This window comes from Lathamus discolor, chromosome 2 (genome assembly GCF_037157495.1).
Source record: "Lathamus discolor isolate bLatDis1 chromosome 2, bLatDis1.hap1, whole genome shotgun sequence".
In the NCBI taxonomy this organism is placed as follows: domain Eukaryota; kingdom Metazoa; phylum Chordata; class Aves; order Psittaciformes; family Psittacidae; genus Lathamus; species Lathamus discolor.
In genome coordinates, this window is record NC_088885.1 from 1,059,933 (window position 1) to 1,082,355 (window position 22,423).

Sequence of the window (22,423 nt, forward strand, 5' to 3'; positions counted from 1 at the left end):
TGCTTAACCATGTTTGGATCATAAATACTTCAAGACTGCAATTCAATTGCTTATGCAAGTCATAGAATCATAGTGTCAACCAGGTTGGGAAAGACCTTCAGGATCATCAAATCCAACCATTAAACTAACACTGCCAAGGCCACCCCTGCCCCATGGCACTGAGGCCTCGTCTCCACAGTGTGTGAGCACTTGGAGGGCCGGTGCCCGCAGCCCTGCCCTGGGCAGCCTGTTCCAATGCCTGAGCACCCTCTGGGGCAGGAATTGTTCCTCAGCTCCATCTAAACCTGCCCTGGTGCAGCTTGAGGCCGGTTCCTCTTGTCCCATCCCTTGTTCGTTGGGAGCAGAGCCCAGCCCCTCCTGATCATATGACACTGCATCTCTTTTGTGAATGGATAGACTTGAGATTCATAAATTAGAGAAAAATCCTGGGGAATTCACTTCTTGCTTCATTCTTTCTTAGAATTTCACAGGGGTGCGTGCTGTGCATCCCCTTCCTCCAGCCTTTGCAATACGCCAGAAGTCTGGCAGGGCATCTTGGGAACAGTGCTCCCTATTGCGCTAAGTGAAATCCAACCCCAAATAAACCACACCACTTGTGACGTGATTGTGCATGCACGCGAAGATTTGCCTTCCATTGATACATGTACAGTAATATTGGAATTTGCGGAAGTTCATTTAATGGGAACACAAAAGCACAGGAACTGCACAGGAAGTTTAAACTGGAGTGGATAACAGAAGCAAATACTTGTCAGAGCTTTAGGAAAACATGCACAAAACACTTAAAAATTCATAATTTAGCAGTGACAAGGAAAAACACTTTTTTTTTGGGGTAACGTTCAAAATGAATAGGTATCTGAAAATGTATCTAATCACTTCAAGCTGTCACCACCCACCCCTGGAATCTGGGGGCGGAAAAGAGGAGGAAAAGAACTGCTGCTGATGGAAATGCTTGGTTATTTGTTCATTGTCAGGAGCAGGGACAGAAATAGCTCTTCAGTGTGCCGAGAGGATGCGTAAATTTGTCTGTCTGAGGGTCAGCTCAGCTTTGTCACAGCTAAGTAATGCAAGAGGGTGCTGCTGCTACAGCTAACTGAGAGGTTTACAGCAAATAAATTCAATGAGGTTTTGAATCCTGACTGTTCATGAAGGTCCCTGACGCATCCATCATTACCTAGCGCTCCACCTATCTAATCCAGAAGCTCCAATAAATGGAGTTTTCCTCATTTCACACCACATTTGGTGTCATCTTGAAACTCCATCTACTGAGAATGGCACTTTGATGATTCTATGATTTTATGTTTATTTCTAAGCTCACTCTAATAGATGCAGAGAAAGCCACCTCAGACAACGGATGGCAAAAAATACCCCAAAACCCCAAACCAACCCCCCAAAAAGCCTACCAAGGTATGCCTCCTGCCCAACACCTCACTGGCATTTCTGAAGTGTCAGTTCCAAGTCCTTGGCACTTAATGGTACAGGAAAAGAGAAGTTAACTCCAGCCAAATCTTGTCTCCCTAGCTTTCTACAATTACCCTTAAAGGCCACTTGATTTGATAATATATTCACCATGATACAAAATTTACATAATGTCTCTCCATTAATTATTAATATGGAAATATTAGGAAAAAGATTGAAAACACAACTCAAATGTTCCCCAAACATGATGATGTGCTATTTAAAAATGGCATTGGGGGTGGGGGAACCTCATAATCACACAAACCAAGCACAGCCAAAGAATGCAACAGGCTGAGCTCCACGCTGGCTGCACTGCAAACCCTGTAGATGTGGTAGGTATACACAAACCGCGACGGGCATCACTTTCAAATGCAAGGAAATAACTGTCAAAACTACCCTTCGCTATAGAGAAGGGGGAGGAAATGGAAGGGGTGGCTCCACTGGTGAAAGCTGACGGAAGACGACAATTCCAGGACACGCTTCCAAAACTTCCAAACATCTGCCAGTAAACCACAGAATCCCAGACTGGTCTGGGTTGGAAGGGACCTTAAAGCTCATCCAGTTCCATCCCCCTGCCACCTTCCGCTAGAGAAGGCTGCTCCAAGCCCCGTCCAACCCGGCACTGGGATGGGGCAGCCACAGCTTCTCCGGGCAAAGCTCAATACCTCACAAATAATCCTCAAGGCTCTGAATGCCTTTAAATACAGCAAATCAACAAAACACTATTGCAGACCAGTGACCCTCCAGTCCTTCCAGGCTTACGACAATCCTGATCATGGACTGCTACATGAAAAGGCAGTACTTCCAGACTGGAAGTACACTGGACCCTAGAGCATTAATTTAGGCAAAGGCTACCAAGATCTAAACCGTTAGCTGGTACCAAGGCCATGAGTCGTAACAGCACCCAGAGTTGCTCCAGCCCGATCACAAGCTGATGTTTGCTGTCTTTCAGCAAAACACAGCTGAACAACAGTCATGTGGGGAAAAGCAGGCAATAAAACTGAACAGCAGAGGGTACACTGTGCCTCGAGTCTGAGCTCTTGTAGAACGAAGGATTCACTACTTAGACCAGCAGTGGCCAGCTTCCTCTACGGCTGCACACAAAGCATGTCTTTGATACCTGCAAAGCATGAACATCCATTGCAGCCTTATTAACTAGTAAGTTGGGGGCCTGACAGGCGTACTCAAACCTTCTCTCTGTGGAAAACCATCTACTTCCTCACAGCCTCTTGTCATTGGCACTGGCTCTGATAGTTTCTTTCCTCTTCCAAAATGGTTTCACCTACTTTGGTACCAGTCTCTGCCTCCAGCAAAACTAGCAGAGACACTCCTGGTTTATGGCTCAGTCAATTTTTTGCCTATTTCAGACTGCAGGTAACTTTTCCTGCTCGGTTATACACCCTGAAATCTCTTTAAACATCTTAGGCAAGGTTTGCCATCTACTCTTAAAGCCTCAGACAAATGGCAACTGGGCTATCCGCTAAGATACCCTACAGCCTGCAGCTTGGACAATGAAAGGCTGTGTCATGGTTTCAGCTAGGACAGAGTTAATGTTCTTCCTAGTAGCTGGTGCAGCGCTGTGTTTTGGCTTCAGTCTGAGGACAATGCTGATAATGCAGCGATGCTTAGTTATTACTCAGTAGCACTTATCCTGATCAAGGACTTCTTGGTCTCTCATGCGCTGCCAGTGAGGAGGGATGCAAGAAGCCAGAAGTGAGCAGAGACAGGACACCTGACCCTAACTAGACAAAGGGCTATTCCATACCATACAACCTCATGCTTTGGACAGAAACTGGGGGGAGTTGGCTGGGAGCTGCCAGTCACTGCTCAGGGACACGCCAGGCACCAGTCAGGGTGGTGAGCAAGTGCATTGTGCATCACTTAGTGGTTTGATTTGGGTTTTTTTTCCTATTTTCCTTGGATTTTATTCCTCTCTCCCCCTCCTTCTCGCCATCATCATTATTATATTTTACTTAATTTCAATTATTAAACTATTCTTACCCCAACCCATGGGTTTTGCCTTTTTCTGATTCTTCTCATCCCACTGCAGCTGTGTGGTGCTTAGTTGCTGCCTGGGGTTAAACCATGATGCTCTGGGTCCTGCAAGCTCTGCTTCACCCGGTGGCAAACCCATTGTGAATTCTGTTGTGTTCAGTCCTATTAGGTACAGCTCAACAATGTCCTGTCACTGATGGGGGTGAATCAATTGTATTCTATGCCAGACAACAACTACGGACACCTGAACACGTGAAGGACAAAACACGTTCGCAGTGTTAATGTGAACATGTTAACGTTAAGATGGGCACACATGAAATGTATGCTTATAAGGCCATTTTCTTTGTTTTCTGGTGTAGTAAGTTCGGTGCTTAATTCTCACCGAGTGCTTGGAGAGACCCAAAGAACAACCTATTGGTGATCTTGCCTTGGATTTTTACCATGCATACACCAGCACTACTTTTTGTGCTGAGAGGTGATGAAAAATGAAATGCAGCCAGCCAAAGAGCAATCACCCAAAGGTCCTCCTATCCACCAGAAGGAAATTTACTGCAAAAGCTCAAGGGAGTCAGTGTCACATCAACAGCCTCTGTCACACTCACACGTACAAAAACAGCCAATTAGTTTTTGTGCCTCAGTAATCTACTTCAGAGGAATGAGGAGTCCAGCATTTTTCCTTAACTGCTTATCAGTCTCTTCATGCATGCCTATAGCTAACATTATTATGCTATGGTTTTTTAAGTGTCTGTCATCAAGCGGGTCTTTGATGTGAAGAGACAACAAATCTGGATGCAGCTGATGGATGTTCTAAGTCCTTGCTCAGAATAATTAAACTGATGCTCTGTAGTGGTAATGAGGGGAGAAAATACAGCCACCAGCCAGGTTGGGGGATTATTACTGAGTAACTTAGCAAGCTGTGCACATACAAGGCACAAAGGCCCAGAGAAAATGAGCAGAAAGCTTAGTCCTGAAGGAGTAGGAACCTAGAAATGCTGGAGGCCAGAGGTCTGTTCACACACAGCATTTGAAACTGCAAGAAGAAAGCCTGCATACAAACTTCAGCAATGAACAAGACTTAAGGGAAAAAAAACAGGTATCTCTAAACTAAGCCATGAATTTTTCCCTTAGAAACATCTTGGAAAGATCCAGGACAGTCGTGGCTTTCCATGCCAAAGGGGCACAGTGCATTAAAAGGTGTTCAGGGGCAGCCACCAACTCTTCTGTCAGAAAGTATTTATGTATCTAATAATTCTTCACAGAGAGCTCCATTTTGTTCCAATACATGAAATAAAGAATTATGGGAGCTTAGATTCCTACAACAACCTGGCTTCAGAGACGAAGACTGGGATGGTTACATGCACGTGTGTCTCCCTGATAACAAACTGCCTGCTATGGGGGGCTCCTGGAGTAGGCAGCATTTAATTACATTCCTCTAATGACTTACCAGAATCTATAGGCACACAACTAACAGATACAGCGTGCCAATTCTAGAAGCTATCTGGAATTCCTCTTCCGAAATCAAGAATCCCCTTCCCCCTCCCTTGCCAGCAGGTATTAAAGCTTCACATTTAACAATTACAGTGCTTTATATTTCACGAAAGATAGCCACGGGGAAACGTCAGCACAAAGAGATCAGAAACGTTATGAAACAAGCCATTCAATTCCTCGTCACGTATAAAGAAATATGCCATGAAAACGCATTCACAACATCTATGCAAAATTTCTGCTAATCCAGAAATACGGAATGCTGCATGGGGAGGAAGGAAGTAAAGCTGAAAGGGCAGTTTCAAGAGTGGATGTACTCACTTTTTTGTACTTCTTCATGAAAACAATCCTGCAGACTCCTGGTTTTATTTCACTTAGCCAGCACTATAAGGAGCTCTCGCTGAATGTGAACATCTCCATGGTCTGCTAAAGGCCTGAGGGTCTATAACTTCCTCTTGTCCCAGTTCCAGCTAATCTATGCTTCTTCAAGAAGGGCAAGTGGAGTTTAATTGTTGGAAGCTCATTTTCCTGAGCTTTGCATTAGCAAGCGTTTCAACAGGAACGAAAGTAACGGATGGTACTTCAGTCAGTTCATAACATCAATAATCCAGTGTTAAAAATCTGCGTCACCTTCATAGAGCAACTCCGGTCCTTCAGGTTACTCACCACTCCTGTTATTTCTACTTGCAAAGACAGAGTTTGACTGGTAAAGATTTGCAGCAAAGTACTAAGGGCAGTTTGATCATGTTTTATAATGCAGTACTGCTAGTGAAGGACAATTTAAGGCAAACATATTAAGCTCTCAGGCTCTCATTTCTCTGTTTTCGTTGTTGTTTTGATCAACTCTTTGAGAAAACACTCTTGTAAGACAATAAAGCAAGGACATACCCCTTTTACTTAATCATGGATGATTGAGGGCCAACTCTAACCTCTTCAAACAGTTCTTCCAGCACTTTCAAGTGAGTATATGATCATTTAGTTTAGAAGCAGCTTTCCACAGTATTGAGTGGTGTCAAAACTTAAGTACAATAATACAGCATCATAGAATGGTTTCGGTTGGAAGGGAGCTTAAAGCTCATCCAGCTCCAACTCCTACCACGTGCAGGGACACCTTCCACTACAGCAGCTTGCTCCAAGCCCCTGTGTCCAACCTGGCCTTGAATAACTTCAAGTAAAGAAAGTTAAAAAGTCTCAAAGAGTCTGACAAAGGAGCTGACTCCACAGCAATCCAGAAGTGCCTCCAGTGCCTTGCAAGCATCCATGAAGCTTCATGTGCAGGGACAACCTGGGACAAGCAGTGGCACACTCACTAGCTCAGATGCAGTATATTCAACCGCTCAATGAAGGGGATTATTCTTTGCAAGGTCCCAGAATACTGCACATTTTTTAGCCTTTCCAAGTACAACCTTTTCTTGGGGAATACAGGAATTGGCAGTTTGTGCTGTTCTCCTGCTAATGCAATTGTCTACACACTCCAAAATCACTCTGCCTTTTCCAGACACCAAAACCTCAAGTACACTTCTTCACCTCAACACACCCTGAACACCCGTTAGCTTTGCCAACACTAACACTGCTGGGCTATACAAAACAGTATTAAAACACAGTGAAAGGTGCCATTAAATCAACACTGGACTTTTATACATCGATTCTATTACAATTCTTTAAGCAACTATATCCCTCTTCCCAAGGAGCAGCTGCAGAATTTCCAGTCCGCTGCACAGCGGTGCTGTGAAACCATCAGGGCTTACTTCAGGTTTGAAGCACAGCTAGGTGCAAAATACAAGAGACTTTGGCTTCTTCTAATAAATCTGCATTCATAAAACATTAACACAAAGGGAAATCAGGAGGTCCAGAACGGATTCCAAAAGGATTTTCCTCTTAATTTCAATCTGCTTCGCATTAAACTGTCCCTGAACGGTGACTACCCTAAAAACGTAGAGAAATTGTTCCAGATAAGCAAGAAACAGTTGGCTGCATCTCAGTTGACTGAAGCTTCTTCTTCCTACAGGCTGCAAATGAACTTTAAAAGCCTGAAGTTTGTTCTAAGATTTTGCCTACTGCTTCCTTCTTCAAGGCAGGCACCACTAAAACCACGGAATCATGCAAGTTGGAAAAGACCTTTAAGATCATTGAGTCCAACCATTAACCAGACACTGCCAAAGACACCACTAACCCATGTCTTTAAGCACCACATCTACACATCTTTTAAACACCTCCAGGGATGGTGACTCCACCACTTCCTTGGGCAGCCTGTTCCAGTGACTGACAGTGCAAGATGGCTTTTCAGTCTTCACTTACGTCCCCTTTGGAAAGCAAGAGGTATGGAACACACAGAACGAGCAGCGAGCAAAGTCCTACAAGCTCGGAAGAGATGCAGAGCTTTCAAAAGAGAAGATACTTTGAAGATTTTAGCTATACTTTTTCCTACGGCAATAATCCAAAATACTGAAATACTCCTTGTTTCCTGTCACATCTGCCCAGGCTTTTCAGTTCCTATGTCATCCCTTATAGCCCCCCTCCACCCAAATTAAATTAAAAATCATAAAATTGGGTTCCAGTAACCACATTAACACAAGGTACAGCTGCTCTTCTACCACGCTATCAAATATGCCAAGGCTACAACTTCCAGTCAGCACAGGAAATCAAGATATTTCTTTTTAATTCTCTCATCATTCTTCATCTTCTCTCATTTTGTTTCTCTTCTGCTAGTTCCTTAGCTCAGCACCCTCATAGTTAATGGTTATACCGTACTCCCACGTTTAAACTTATCAGGTTTTAACTTCCACGTCTGGATTCGTGCTATCCCTTTCATTACAGGATGAAAGAGCTCTTCACACTTAATCAAGTTACCTCTCTGTTGTCTTTTGATGCATTAATCACTTTCTAAAAAAAATCCCTTCTATCCCCGTCTTTCTTGCCCTGAAGTGGTTTTTGAGTTCCCTCATACACCATGCTTTTGATTATTACTAATAATACTGGAAATTGTAACGTAATTTCAAAGAAGCTAAAGGATCCTGCATGCAGGACACAATGAACTTAAGCACTTTGCACATCTAAAACAAGTTTTGGTCCCTGCTCTGAAGAGATCAAAGAGCAAACATATGGCTGCAGACAAGAGGAAAAACCACAAGAGGATACTGGCCAGCCTGGTCAGGGTGCTTAGCTAACTGACCCAAGAAGACTTTGAAGCCAACAGTGCCCGAGTAGAAGAATCACATTCCAAAATGTGCCTGTCACTCGGAGGTAAGAATGAAACACCTTGCTCAGAAGGTGCCTGCGGCTGTGCTGCTCCCATTCGCACAGATTACAGTAGATGGTTTGTAGAGACTTCACAGATTACCATGAGCATGAAGAGATGGAGACTTTTTAGAGCAAGAAGAGGTTAATTGCAAAGGAATTAGCACCTTCCTAGAAAAGCGAAGTTTCATTCTGTCTGTCCTGTGGAACAGTGCCAGCAAATGGAAAGGGAAGGCTGCTGGATAAAACAAGATTCTGCTATCATGCGGTACAAAAGTACAAGTCAGACTACTCAGCAAGTTATTTGCTTTGTATCAAGAAGGACAAGCATAGTTAACATCCCTATAGTCAGGAATGGCTATATTACTAGTCATGTTTCCAAAGGAACCCTTAGAACTCAAGATCAATACGGATTATTTTAGATCCCCCCCCACCTTCACTCATCACTACTGAAATAGTTTTTGGATGCTGCTTATCTTCAAGCTGTCACTCAAGTTCTGGCTAATTTTTGCTGTGACTGGGAGTTATCCGATATGGTGATGGTTTGGGCGAGAGGATGCAAAGGTGGCTATGCTGGAATGAATGGAAAAATAGGACAAAGGAGATTACCATTTATTTTTTGTTATTATATTCTGAAGCAGGGATGAACGTTCTGAATGAAAAAGAAAATTGCTGCTAAACACCTTTTTGGCCAGAAAAGTTTCTCAACTTCCTAACAAACATTTCCTGGCTTGTAAAATGCTTCAGTCTCCAGAAAACAGAATTGCTAGAAGAAATGTGAGAACAGTAAAAATTCCTTTATCTAATTTTATTTACTCTTTCTGGGGATCTATTCTATTTAAATGTAAGAGGAGGAGGAGGAAGAGGAGGGTGAAAAGGCAATTATCTTGCAAGTGAGGGGAAAAAAAACGTAAAATATGACATTCAGCTATGGAAGTATTGGATTTGCTGTAGCAAAAGGAAAATCAAACCAGGCGAACCCTCGGGTCAGGTCCTGCAGCGGCCAATGTGCTTTTAGGGCCAGACCAACAGAAACAAGCTCCGCTGCACGCTAGGGATTGTGTAATGCAGAGGAAAAACTGCAAAGATGAAGAAGTGCTCCCTGCCCCCTGCAGCAATCAGCTTACTCCTTGAAGCATGAGATTTGATTACCTTCATCTCAGCGGGCACAGCCACGAATATCTCTGTATGCCTATGACTGCCCAGCACGTTCTATTTGATAAAGGGACATAATAAAAGTATTTCTAGAGCACTTCTATCATGCAACCTAGGCAATAATCGCAGTGAGAAACCTATAGCAAGAACGTGCGAGCAGCATTAAAGGCATTACAATCCCTTCGCATTTTAGATGTTCTCTTTTGAGGAAAAAATCCTGTAAATTTATCCAGTCTGACAAAACCCTGGGACAGCTCAATCCCCCACGACAGAAAAGCAAGAAAACCCAGTGAAGAAGCTGTTTATCTGACAGAAGCTTTAGGACAATCCATACACATGACATATGGCATGTACCCTTGTGGCGTGTCATTAAGCTCGAGTGCAGAGTTTTGCAGAAGCCCCTAAACACCACCCATCAAAGCAATCAAATAAGAACGCTGACAGTTAAACATCTGTGTCCTGCTCAACAATACACAGAAAAACACTTGAAGTCTGACATGCCTTACCTATAGAATAACTTCAGGCATGCAAGGGTAGTGGTTTATGAACATCTTTAGACTACTGCTCTGTTAGCAGCACTGTCTTCCCTCAGTGCATACAGCATTAATTTAGTGTTCCTCTGTCAGCTACAAGGCTCTTTACCAGCTTCAACACTAAACCATTTCAGCTGAGCTGTATGGAAATAAGGCAACAACAACGCCGGGAAGCTGTACCAGGGGTCTGTTACATGGGCAATTGCTTCTCCCCTGAGTGTACATGTCACAGACTGAAACTTCAGGGATGAAGAGGGAAGATGGAGGCTACATTAGCTTTCATTCCTTTAAAATGCTTTGCTGAAGAAGAGAAGAATTTCCAAGACAACGCCTTGGTTCATCCAAGATGAACATCTTGGAACCGAAGTCAAAGAATTAAGAAGTCCAATACCTGGATTTGAGGAAATACAAAAACCAGAAAAGGTGGCCTTGAACTCTTTCCTGTGAGTTCTTCCTGGGATGAATGTGTGCTTGAAGGGACCAAAAAGACACGGCAAAACGTCTTCTTGTTGCCTGAAGGTATTTAATACAGTGGAGCAAGGGGAATGTAATCAGCATTAAAGTGCTCTTCATAAATAATGGACAGTCTAGCAGCTTTTATCTACTCTGCACTTTAAGGAAGTTTCTACTGCTGAATATTTCATGAGCAAAAGGTCATTCATTGTGGTTTTTAAATTATACAGTTTAGAAACTATAAAAAAGGTCCATGTTCCAGTGCAAAAAAGTGATGAGTTTTGAATGTCCAAAGAAACCCTGGCAGCCTAAGCACATCCTGAAACCTCTCACACACAAACTACCGGGGACACATCTGCCCTGAACTGTAACTACTGAGTTCTAAGATGTCCAATCCTATTCAGAAATACACTATTTATTTTCTAGTGAAGAATAAACCCGATCGTGCATTTCCCAGAGATGTCAGTTCTGGTTTGCACTCCTCGCCAGGCTAAAACTGCTGATCACAACTGGGTTCAGATGCGCTTCCACCACAGCCATTTTCAGGAAACCCCTTTTCCCTATGTTATTTTAAAGGCGTATTTTGTAATAGCCTTTCTGAATGACCATTAGAGCTCCACATAAACAAAGCCATTAAGGAAACACACTGGCAAACAGGTGAATCGTCAAGATGAGTTAGAGGTAACCTCAGCTCTGTCCCTGTGGATGTAAGAACACAACGCAACCCTACTGCTGCATCCAGCAGCAGATGCTCTGTGGGTGTAGATTAGAATCACATTCCACAAGTCAGTTGTGCTACAGCTGCTTTCCATCAAGAGAACCACTTCTCCTCAGCATCAGATGTCTGTACGGTATCACACACCTATGGAAGGACACCAATGGAGTGGTGCAAAGCAGCACAGCCGGCATCCCAGTGACTTGCAGCTTCACTAACATCAAACCCCACACTTCCAATCCATGCAGCCACTCTTCACAAAACAGAACTTCAGCAACAAAAACACAAGGCCAAACAAAAAAAAAAAAACCACTTTAAACCCCCCAAAAAGTGACAAAATAAATAAATAAATAATTGTTTATTATCTTTCTAAAACTAACACAGCAAAAATAGCTTTCCTATTTTTTTCATATGGTAACCTAGCCCCCCCCCCCCCCAAGTCCTCTTATTGCATTCACAGTGCTCAATTTAAAAGACCACACAATAAAACCATGACAGGACCTATCTGCAGAAGTTAAAAGCAATCAGAACAAACAGTACCATCCATGGCAAATCGTCTACATACTAACAGACCCCTGCATATGGACAACAAACATGCCTGGGACAAAAAAGGGGTTTATTTATTGAATGACTTGCTATGACACAGCAAATAAGATGCTTGGGATGCCTGGATAACCTCTAGATCATCCGCCTTCATCGGCAGCCAACTGCAGTGCAAGTCCCACGGAGCTATGGGACATGCACAGGAACACCACCTACGCAGTGGTCCTTTGGATCTCAGGTATTTTCCTGTGCATTTGTGAAAACAAAACTGATCTTTAGCACTTAATTCAAATGGGTTCAGAGCTTTGTTGAGATTGTGTGTTCCTCCTCCAATTACCAGCCAAAAAATTCAGACTTAAGACACTGTATTTGAAAGCTTCAGTTGTTTTAACAGCCAAACTACACTTTTAAAACAGCTTTTCATGTCTGTTGCAGAGCTAGTAGGAACAAAAACCAGTGATACCTATAGGCTTCCTTGCTGCCTTTTGCATTGCTCTTCTCTCATTACATTCTATGGATTTAGATGTAAAGGTGGAAGAAAAATCTTTATTAGGGAAAAAATACAAGAGGAAGAAAATGTCTCCAAAAGAAATGAAGCATCTCAGTTGTGTCCCCCGCTTGTGCAACAAGAACAGGCAGTGCCTGCCAAACCAGACTGCAGCTGGACCCAAAATATTATGGATGGGTAAGTGAAGTTTATATATAGATACTGATAGTTAAACACTGACACTCCACACTAATGAAGATACAGACATCCTTTTCCGTTGGATAGTACCTAACAATTTGTCTAGGGACTATAACCGAAGCCAAAGACAGCTTGTTTACTCTGTATTAAAATACAGTATTTCATAGCACACTGTTAGAGTAAAAGTGTCATCTGGTATTTAGATAGAGCATTAGATATCTAAGACAAAACAGGATGTGTCAGTTTAGATGAGCAATCCCACAAAGAATGACTATGATACTCATATAAAACCAACCTATGGATAAGCCTGTGGAATGGTAAGACAATAAAGTCTCCTACACCAGATCAACCAACAGGAAATGAGCTGACCCATCTAGAAATGATGCAGCTACCCTGCTTCATATAGAAGAGACTCCAGGACTGGGTGACCATTTCCCCTACTCCATCCTCATCCCTGGTATGCCCACAAACCAGTAAAAGACACAGCAAAACATAGTCATTTTGAGTGCCAGTGCTCAGTATGTGACCACACTGAGAACCAATCCTCAGGAGAAAACTCATGTATTGAAACAAACTTTAGGCATCACTGAACTCACTCCATGGCTCTCAGAGGTCAAACAAACAGGGCAACTTACGTAGCTCTCCCACTTTCAGTATTTCACACAGCATCTTTGTCAGCTCAATGCTACTTCGGCCAAATGGGCACTCATGCTTGTCTTCTCGACTGCTGTTCTCCAGGACGATCTGAAGGAGGAAGCAAAACAGGAAAAGATCAGTTTGAAGAACCCATGCACCGAAGCACTGTCCTCCACATCCCACATGTGCAATATATACCAGGCTGAATTGAGGAACCTGTCATTGAAGGCTCTATTTTCATGAACCAGATAAATGACCTATGCCTGAGGCAGTCAGCAACACAGAAGCAGTGCTGCTCCATGGCCAGCTAGGAAGCTTTGCCATTCCTATGCAATGCTGCTGTTCTGTACCACCCCTGGCTTGGAGGAACTGCAGTAGAAGCCAAAGAGAAGAAAGAGTTTCATTTCAAATGTGCCAGTTAAAGGAAATGAGATACAATGATGCAGAGACATGAACGCACCTAGAAGGATATATAAAAAAAACCCAAAACATAGCAGGATTCAGGCTCCAAAAAATATCCAAGCTCAAAATCAAAACTCAAAGGGAAGCCCACAGTGGAAGAGAACGCGCACATCTTCTCTACTATGGAAGAAACTTGTGCTTGTGTGCAGAACATTTCAGGGAACTATCACTCCTGCATCAAGCCTATGAATGCTGCAAAAGCAACTCGGGCAGAGTCTTTGTATTCTCTGTTGAGTGACGCTGCAAAATAAATAGGAGAAAAGAATTCCTTGCACATTTGTACACCCGTTGAGTTCTGCCTTATCACACACAGCTGGATAACATTTTCCCCAGCACCACAGATCAATAAGAGATTTCACTGCAGATGGAAAAATGAGTGACAAAACCCACCCTAACCAGCTGCTGCACAGCCTGGGGATGAGGGACACAGGAAGAAAATGAATTTCAAAGGTAAGAGATTTTGCCAACACCAAAGAACCTCAGAAGCTTTCTAAATCTTCCTGCACAAATAGATGCTTAGACATTGCTCTCTGCTTTGCTTTCCTTCTGTCGCCTTAGCTCCCATCTTCACCGTGTCCTTTTGTTGGTTGTGGGTTTGGGTTGGTTGGCCTTTTTAAATGGCTCAATTCTGGCAGCCATTTAAAGCAAAGCCAAAGACAGCTTTGCAAGAGGCTCCAAGGCTGGAAATCTTCACCCAAACCCAGGGGGAGAGATGGAAGAGAAAACTGATGCAACACTGGATGCCAGCAAAACCCTTCCCTCCTTCCTCCCTCCCCAGATCCTTGTTGTGACTGTTTCATGTTCTCTTATGCAGGTAAGAAAGTCCTTCACACAGCGTGCCAAAGCACCTTCACCAAACATCTATTTTAATCCTGCTGTACAAGGGGCAGCCTCCAGCTGATACTCTGCCCCCAACACATCACTCAGTGCTTACAGAATCATGGAACGGTTTGGGTTGGAAGGGACCTTAAAGCTCCTCCAGCTCCAACCCCTGCCACGGGCAGGGACCCCTTCCACTGGAGCAGCTTGCTCCAAGCCCCTGTGTCCAACCTGGCCTTGAGCACTGCCAGGGATGGGGCATGTAAACGGCTGGTCACTCTCTGTGTTACAAGAGCGGATAACCACTTCACTTCGCTTTCCATCGGTGCTTTTTTTAAATCACCTTCAGACTTTCCACAGAAATTTAGAAAATCCTCAGGGATACGATAAATATTTGAGCTCTGTGACTTTTTCCTGGCCTCTTCCAACGGGACAGCGTCAGAACCATGCTCATCACTTTCCCACGAGGAGCTGCTTTCCTTTCTCAATGTTTTGGGTTACATTACATATAATGGTTCTATATCATCTCTGGTAACAGCTGCACCAAAAACACCCCTGCAATTTCTGCTCTACGTTGCTGCAACCACTGTTCAAGGAACATGTGAACGTGATTTTGCATTCCGGATGAATCATCCTGCTTCAGCCTCTTTCCTGCAGGACCGTGCTACATTTCCACTCCCAAACGCAGGAGCAATGACAGAGCAGCCCAAGCCCAGTGTCAAGCTGTGTCTCAACACCTCTCTGAGGTTGCTTCTCCTGTTTCATTATTACCGTGGTTTATCTCTCACGTAATAAAACATGAAATCTGCATGCCGGAGCAGGGGGCTTTGACACAGATTTAGGTACAGCAGAGAAACACTGGTAATAAAATCAATGGAGAGGCAAAATGAAAGGGTAAGGGGGAGGGGAAGGGAAGCAGGCGGATCAGCATTCCCGCTCGCTTCTGGCAAATGCATTTTGTTGAGTTTCACATTAACCCGACGTATTAACATTTCATGAGCACATAAATATTTAATGGTGACACCATATATGCATATAATGTCAGGCAGAATTACAGCAATCAATAAGAATGCCGGAGAAATAGTTAAGGCGCCGTGTATTGCTACACAGCAAATTAAATGGCAATTTGAGTAATCAATATGTAAAGCAGCTTTGAAACCATCCTCAGACACGCTCTGTGCAAGCTCCATCTTTCAGCATTTGCTGTGCAAAGCCAGGCAGAGCTGCCATGTCACACTGCTGTAAGAAAGGAAGATGGAAGGCCCTGTACTCCATCTAAATACCTGCAGGCGATTTCGGCAGATACGGATCTCGAGTTCGACACAGCAACGGTAAAAAGGGGAAGAGGAAGGGAAAAAAAAAGGGTTCTTATAAATACCCAGAGAGAAATCATTCCTGGTCTCGGCAACAGATTTCAGATTTACAACATTCATTATTGTATCTGTAATCTCTTTTCACGACTCATATCCTGTTCCAAAGTCAACCGCTATAAATACAGCTGATAATGGCAAGATTTTAATGTTATTTCCTCTATCACTCTGGTTATGAAGGAGAAATAAGCAGGGAATGGACATGTTTTCTTCACAAACTGGTGAAAACAATAGCAGGGAAAGAAACATAACACACAGCTCTAGACTGAAAACGCTTCTGCATGTCTACAGAGCGCACAGCTGACTCGATCCACGTTTCCATCACAACAGCGCTTCTACCAAGGAAAGGAAAAGATTGAGGAAGTCACGAAGCCCACACACAACCTTCATTCAAACGGAGGTCTATCATTAATGCTCATGAAGTGGCTGCACCCTATTATCTTCCTCCTTCTCCCCCTCACAAATCCACAGTGAGCCGCACATCCACCAGACATTTCATAGTCAGCAGGTTAAATTTGCCTGGGGGAAACAAACGCTTAAAGGCAGACATTGCAAGAGAACCTCTGGCTCCACAGAATCAGAATCATTTAGGTTGGAAAAGACCTTTAAGATCCTAAGAGTCCAACCGTTAACACATCATTGCCAAGGCCACCACAAACCCATGTCATTATGTGCCACATCCAGGTGTCTTGTTAAACACTCGCAGGGCCGGTGCCTGCAGCCCTGCCCTGGGCAGCCTGTTCCAATGCCTGAGCACCCTCTGGGGCAGGAATTGGTCCTCAGCTCCATCTAAACCTGCCCTGGTGCAGCTTGAGGCTGGTTCCTCTTGTCCCATCCCTTGTTCCTTGGGAGCAGAGCCCAGCCCCTCCTGGCTCCATCCTCCTGTCAGGCACTTGTAGGGAGCCATCAGGTCCCCCCTGAGCCTTCTCTTCTCCACACTGAACCCCGCAGGTCCCTCAGCTGTTCCCCATCACACTTGGGCTCCAGGCCCTGCACCAGCTCCATTCCCTTCTCTGGCCCCGCTCCAGCCCCTCAATGTCTCTCTTGTAGTGAAGGGCCCAGAACTGAGCACAGGATTCAAGGCACATCCTCACCAGTGCCCAGTGCGGGGGCACAACCACTGCCTGGCCCTGCTGCCGCCACAGGCTGGGATGCTGGTGGCTGCCTTGGCTACATGGGCACAGTGCTGGCTCCTGTTCCATCTTTAGTCCTACCCCAGCCCTGGTCTGCTTGGCTGCCCTTTGCTTTGCTATTAGAAATGTGCTGCGGTTTTCCCTTGCTTTAGTCCTGCAAAGCTGCAGAACCCGGCATGTCCAACATGAAACGCAGCTTCTAGTATGCTAGATGTTACACAGACAAAACCCAAACCCAGCTCATGGTACAAGAGTACTAAATGCTGCAGACCCTCTTCTCTTCCTCTTGATCAATACTGTCCATGACCATGAGGCAAAGCAGAAACAACCATGATGTGTAACTCCCAACAACGTGAGGGGAAAAGGGAGGAAAACAAAGAAAATGAGTGAGAGCAGCACAGCATGAGAACGAACCTGGTGTCACAAGAAGAATGAGATTGAATTGACCAGCAGAAGAGGAGAAAGGAAGAGATTTAAAAATGTTGTTAAAAATGCAAGGAGGTGAAGTATTTAGGAAATCAGTGTTATCCATTTTCCTGACATCTCTACAAATGAAGCTCCATAGCCTATTAAGGCATGGGAATTGGACAGCAGCTGTAGCAGAATGCAGATCCGTGCAGTCTGTACTGGTTTGCAGTTACCCGCTGTACGTACTCCTCCTCTCTTACAAATTCCTGCTGTAAATCGAGGAGAAACAATCCCCAACCACCAAAGAAAACCAAAGAGTGATCAGAAAGAGAAACAAAGGCTTGATCATCCTTCCCACGGCGGGCATTTCAGGCAGCATTGGTAACAGTTGAATTTCTCCTGGGATTTAGCCAGACTGAAGCACCCCGAAGTCAAGTGTTTTCAAGAAGGAGAAGGCAGCCCTCCAACATCCAGTTGTCCAGCAAAGCATTGAGAGAGCTACAGGAAAGCACATCCCTCCTTAGAAGAGATGCTGTTTTTAACAGCAAGCTCTTTTGTTCTTCCCTTGTGTTAAATCAGTGGCGCTCAGCATCACCCAAAGAATGCTCACCTGCCTTTACAAGATACCTACCAAAGCCATGGACAACGACATTAATTCAAGTGTCACACCGAGATCACAGATGCTTAATTTTCCACATTTGACTACCATGGGCTTAAAAATCTGCATGGGCTTCAATAATGAAGTTTATACCTGCTCCTAATGAATTCAAAAGCTTCCTCATCAACATCCAGGAAGATGAAACCACCAGACAGAAATACTCCCCTTTCACTGGGAAGGAATATCGACTCAGCCAACCCTTAATCCCTCACATTAAAGATGGAACTGGCTCAAAGTATACTGCCCACAGCAACTGCAGATGTAATTCTCAGATTATTGAGCCAACCTCAGAGCTTGGCAATGGAATAGATTCATTGTGATTAGGAAGCAAATATAGAAGTGAAAGGCAAGACCCACTATAGCTGCACCAGTGCTTACACTAAATCCCACAGCAGGCAGCTCAAGAAGTGCTGCGGCACTATTAAAAAGGAGCATTTCCCCAGACCTATTTTGCAGTGCTGTCTAAAGCAATCCTGCATTAATACGGAACAAGCTTTCTAGCAGTCTGCTGTAGGTTCCTATCAAGAGGTTCAGAGTGCTAGTTAGTAAAGGCAGTAAAAACCGCCTTAGACCCAAAATGAAAAGTCAGGCAGCATTCTAATATCCCAGAATTGCAGGGATGCTCTTGATTTTCTTCATACTGCTTTTCCTTTTCCTAAGCCTCCTTATCACATACTGTAGGCTTCACCATTTTGCCTTCATTTAGATGCCTTAAATATCTCTAGGAAGAAAATCCTAAGGATACACTTCCTGAGAAGGGTAAGGGACTCTGCTGCAGAAAGTTCCCACTCATCCTCTTCATCAATTTTACTTTCTTCCTAAGGCAGCTTGTCATTTGCTTCAACTGTCCTTCCAAGAGCCTTCACTCAGCACTGTCCCCTCTAAGCTGCCTTTTTATCTTCATTACTTTATTCCCAATTTCCTATGCTTCCTCTCTTCCTTATCTCAGCCTTCCTTCACACTCCTGAGACATTACAGAAATTCCTCATGGCAAAACTAAAGTCAAGCAACGACTACATCTGCCTTCCTCAGGAAGGCACTAGAACTGCAATTTAAGCTGAGACTTGCGAGAAGAGCTGAGGACGTGTAGTTACAGGACAATGTTAACCACCAGACATCAAGTCCCGATGTGCACAAGTACAAATTAGCACCTGGGGGGGAAACCACGAGGAAGGCACAGTGCCCACTATGGCAAAGCAGTCAGGAGACAGTGACACAGCCATACAGGACAACAGGGAAAAGAAAAGCAACTGGTTATTATGTCATTATACAGTAGCACCTAGGTAAGAGGGTCCATTCAAACTGCCAAGGCGTTTGACTGCAGCCATAAAATGCTACTAACAAAGATCGCTCTCCAGATTTCTCGTAGGCCATCTTTAGGTACTGATATCTGAGCAGAAGGTAGGAACAGAGAATGGAAAGACTGGCCGAGAAAAGAGAAGACAAGACCACACCAAACAGGCTGGGAACCACCAGTCTCTGGCAATTAGGTCTTGTGAGGAAAACTGCATTCCTTCAAGAGATGCACCAGGACGACTCATGTAACAAAGCTCATTTTTAGAATCATAGAATCATAGAATAGTTAGGGTTGGAAAGGACCTCAAGATCATCCAGTTCCAACCCCCCTGCCATGGACAGGGACACCTCACACTAAACCATCCCACCCAAGGCTTCATCCAACCTGGCCTTGAGCACTGCCAGGGATGGAGCACTCACAACCTCCCTGGGCAACCCATTCCAGTGCCTCACCACCCTCACAGGAAAGAACTTCCTCCTTAGATCCAATCTAAAAATTTTTCTCCTTAATTTTAGCAGAAGGGAAATAAATTACATCCTTTTTCCTATCATTTCTGCAAGAAAAATGGCCTGGCAGAAATCAAGCTCAGTTCTACATCAGCAAATGCTGAAATTATGTTAGACTACTCCTGTGTGATCAGGCTAGAAGGAGCAGGCACGAGGAGTCTTTGCGAACTGGCGGAAGGACGCGTAGGCAGCCTCCTGTACAACAACTGCAGGGGTTACAGCAGCGTACGGCAGACAGCCTGACTGTGACTCAACCCATTACAGTTCTGAGAGGTCTCTGCAGGATGCCGGCAATCTCCTTGCCTGCACCACCGGCACTCACAAACAGCACCTGCTCCTCCACTGCGACTCCTGAAAGCATCAAAAGGAGAAGGAGGCTCCTCAGTCTCCACAACTTAAGCAGCTGCTGGGGAGGAAGCATCTCTGCATCGCAGCTGCGTGAATGAACTCCAGGTCGGCAGAAGCAAGGGGAAGGGGATTTTCTACTGCAGATCCTCAGCCAGCTCCACATTCGATTTTCACGTAGTCAAAGTAACTCGGTGCGACCAAAGTCCAAACGTCCTTTTGATCTGCAACATCTTCATAACTTGAAATACTTGCTTTAAAGACAAGAATGGAAAACGCAGAAGCGTGCCACTAAATATCGCACCCATCATTCACAAAAACATAACGGCAATGGACCCATTATGAAACACACCAAGGGATCACTAAGCCCAACTACGCAGCATGGATTTCAACACTGCTTTCCCATCCTGGTGGCAGTATTACAAACAGAAATTCCACATTCAATATCTAACAAATATTTGTACAAAACAGATAAAACCAGTCGGAAAAGGGATAATGCTTCTCTGCTACAGATAAGGGACTTGAATTACAGGCTACAGTAGAAGTATCTCTTTCCAAGGAACGCTTATTTTTTTCCCTACACATATCAAGAACCTACTAATCTAATAAATGGCAGAGAATTTGGCATGAACTTGGGTAGCCAGCTGGGCAGGATCCAAATAGATGGGGAGCTAATGCTCTAAGTTTAAAGACCTGCTAAGTTTATTTGCAGTTTCTGCCTGAAGCAGCAATCTCTTGTGCTTAAACAAAACAAGGAAACACAGGATGTGTCTTCTCAAGGCAGAATCTCACCCCAAAGAAGCACTGAGACCTGCTAGAATATGGCTACTCCTAAGTGGCCAAGAAAGATATTGAGAAGTCACCAACAGTCATCAAAAGCAAATTCATTAGAATGAGAAATGTGGACCCCAACAGAGACAATATCGTACAGGACTTCTCTGTGACTCAGCTCACTTACTGTGGAAAACAAGAATCTCTGAGTAAAATCCTACACTCCCTCCAGATGAAGGTTCTGTTATCACTATCGTTAAGATGCCTGCATGGAAAATGTAAAATAAGGGAAAGTTTCAGCGGTAGTTTATTAGAAACTAAGTTGTAGTTGCTGTAAATTCAGCTTATCCAATAGCATCTGCTCTTTCTTGCCTGGAAACACTCTTAAAATTAGACAAGATCCCAGATGAATGGCAGTCTGCTCCCGACTGGAGCAGTAGCTTTGATTTTGCTGCCTGCTACCAAGAACACCTGAATGAACACTGACTGCACATACAGCGATCAACCTATCAAACCTGCAGAGCTAGCGTGTCCACAGAAGCATCCCAGGCACAGACACGGCACGCAGGACAAGAAGTATCAAATTCTTCTTTTTGGGTTACAAACAAAAGGAGTGCTCCAATTTGGATCCTTTAGCTTCACTTCATAGCAAATTAAATAATATCGTTATTTCGAATCAGTACCAGCAAACTGAAGCGTGTGCATCGAAAAACCAAAATCAGACAAATGAATACACACCTACAAACACGTGCAACAAAATACTTCAGTTTCATGTATTTAAATCTGTCTCCCCATCGTATCTTGAAAAGAAAATGGATCTGAAAAGTCTTGCATCATCGATTCCCAAACAAATTGATGACAAAGCACCAAAAAACAGGGATACCAATAGCAGAGGTGGTGTAAGTGATTCCACAGGAAGGTTTTTCCTCAGACCCTTTTTACACCCTGGGAAGTGTCAAAGGCACACTGCTGCAAGCTCCCAGTAAGAAAGATCTCAAGATGTCTGCACTGAGTAAAGTCTGGTTTAAATGGTAGCTTCTACTTTTAGTACTAAAATTAGGAGAAGGTGAAGCTGAAGCAGTTTTGGAAAGGAGCAAATTGAAGCAGGGGAAACCCACGACTTGTCTGCTCCGTAAGAACAAAACACCCCAAAAGATTATCTGTCACAAAGCTCTATTCCAATCATTTTCTTCACTGTTAACTTTAATTATACACTCTGTCTGTCCTGCAATTGTGGAGCTTGGGAAGCTGCCAATTGTTTCCTGTGGAAAATTTCTTGAGTTTCTTGCAGAGATTCCACATGGCTTCCATCAATGCATTCCATGGACTATGTCACCTTTAAAAGCAAAGCCTCTGATGACAGCAACTGATTATTTAAGTGGAACATGAAAGAAATGCAATGTCCCTGATAGCATCAGACAACTAATGCAGAACAGAAAGTAAAGCTAACTCCACAGAAAACTGATTTGATAGGAAACATGTTCAAAACTCAAAATGACAGCTAAGGACATCACACAGTCAAAGAGAACAGGGATTTGCTTCCCTTCCACTACATAACCTTTCTTTGGGATGCTACAGTCCTACTGTACAGTAAACAAAAAGCCAAGATTCAAACTCAATTAACCCCAAGTCTAAATAGACACTGTGTTGGTCTGAAGGAAGACAGCAAGGAAAGAAGACATTACTGTAATTTCAGCAATAAGTACCTAACAGGGAAAAGGTGAATGAGAGAAAGGAGGAGCAGGCAGGAAAGAATCAGACA

At 43.9% G+C, this 22,423-nt stretch overlaps 1 protein-coding gene across 6 annotated transcripts in view; it reads right to left on the reverse strand.

Annotated features, from left to right (window-relative positions):
* ELMO1 (engulfment and cell motility 1) overlaps positions 1 to 22,423 on the reverse strand; it is a 274,208-nt gene that overhangs the window by 122,488 nt on the left and 129,297 nt on the right. For 5 of the 6 annotated variants that reach the window (XM_065665367.1, XM_065665366.1, XM_065665369.1 and 2 more), the window contains one exon: positions 12,892 to 13,000. In XM_065665367.1, coding sequence (XP_065521439.1) covers positions 12,892 to 13,000 — 109 coding nt within the window. Of the gene's footprint in view, positions 1 to 12,891; positions 13,001 to 22,423 lie in introns of those variants that run through there. The other variant, XM_065665371.1, reaches the window with a different exon arrangement.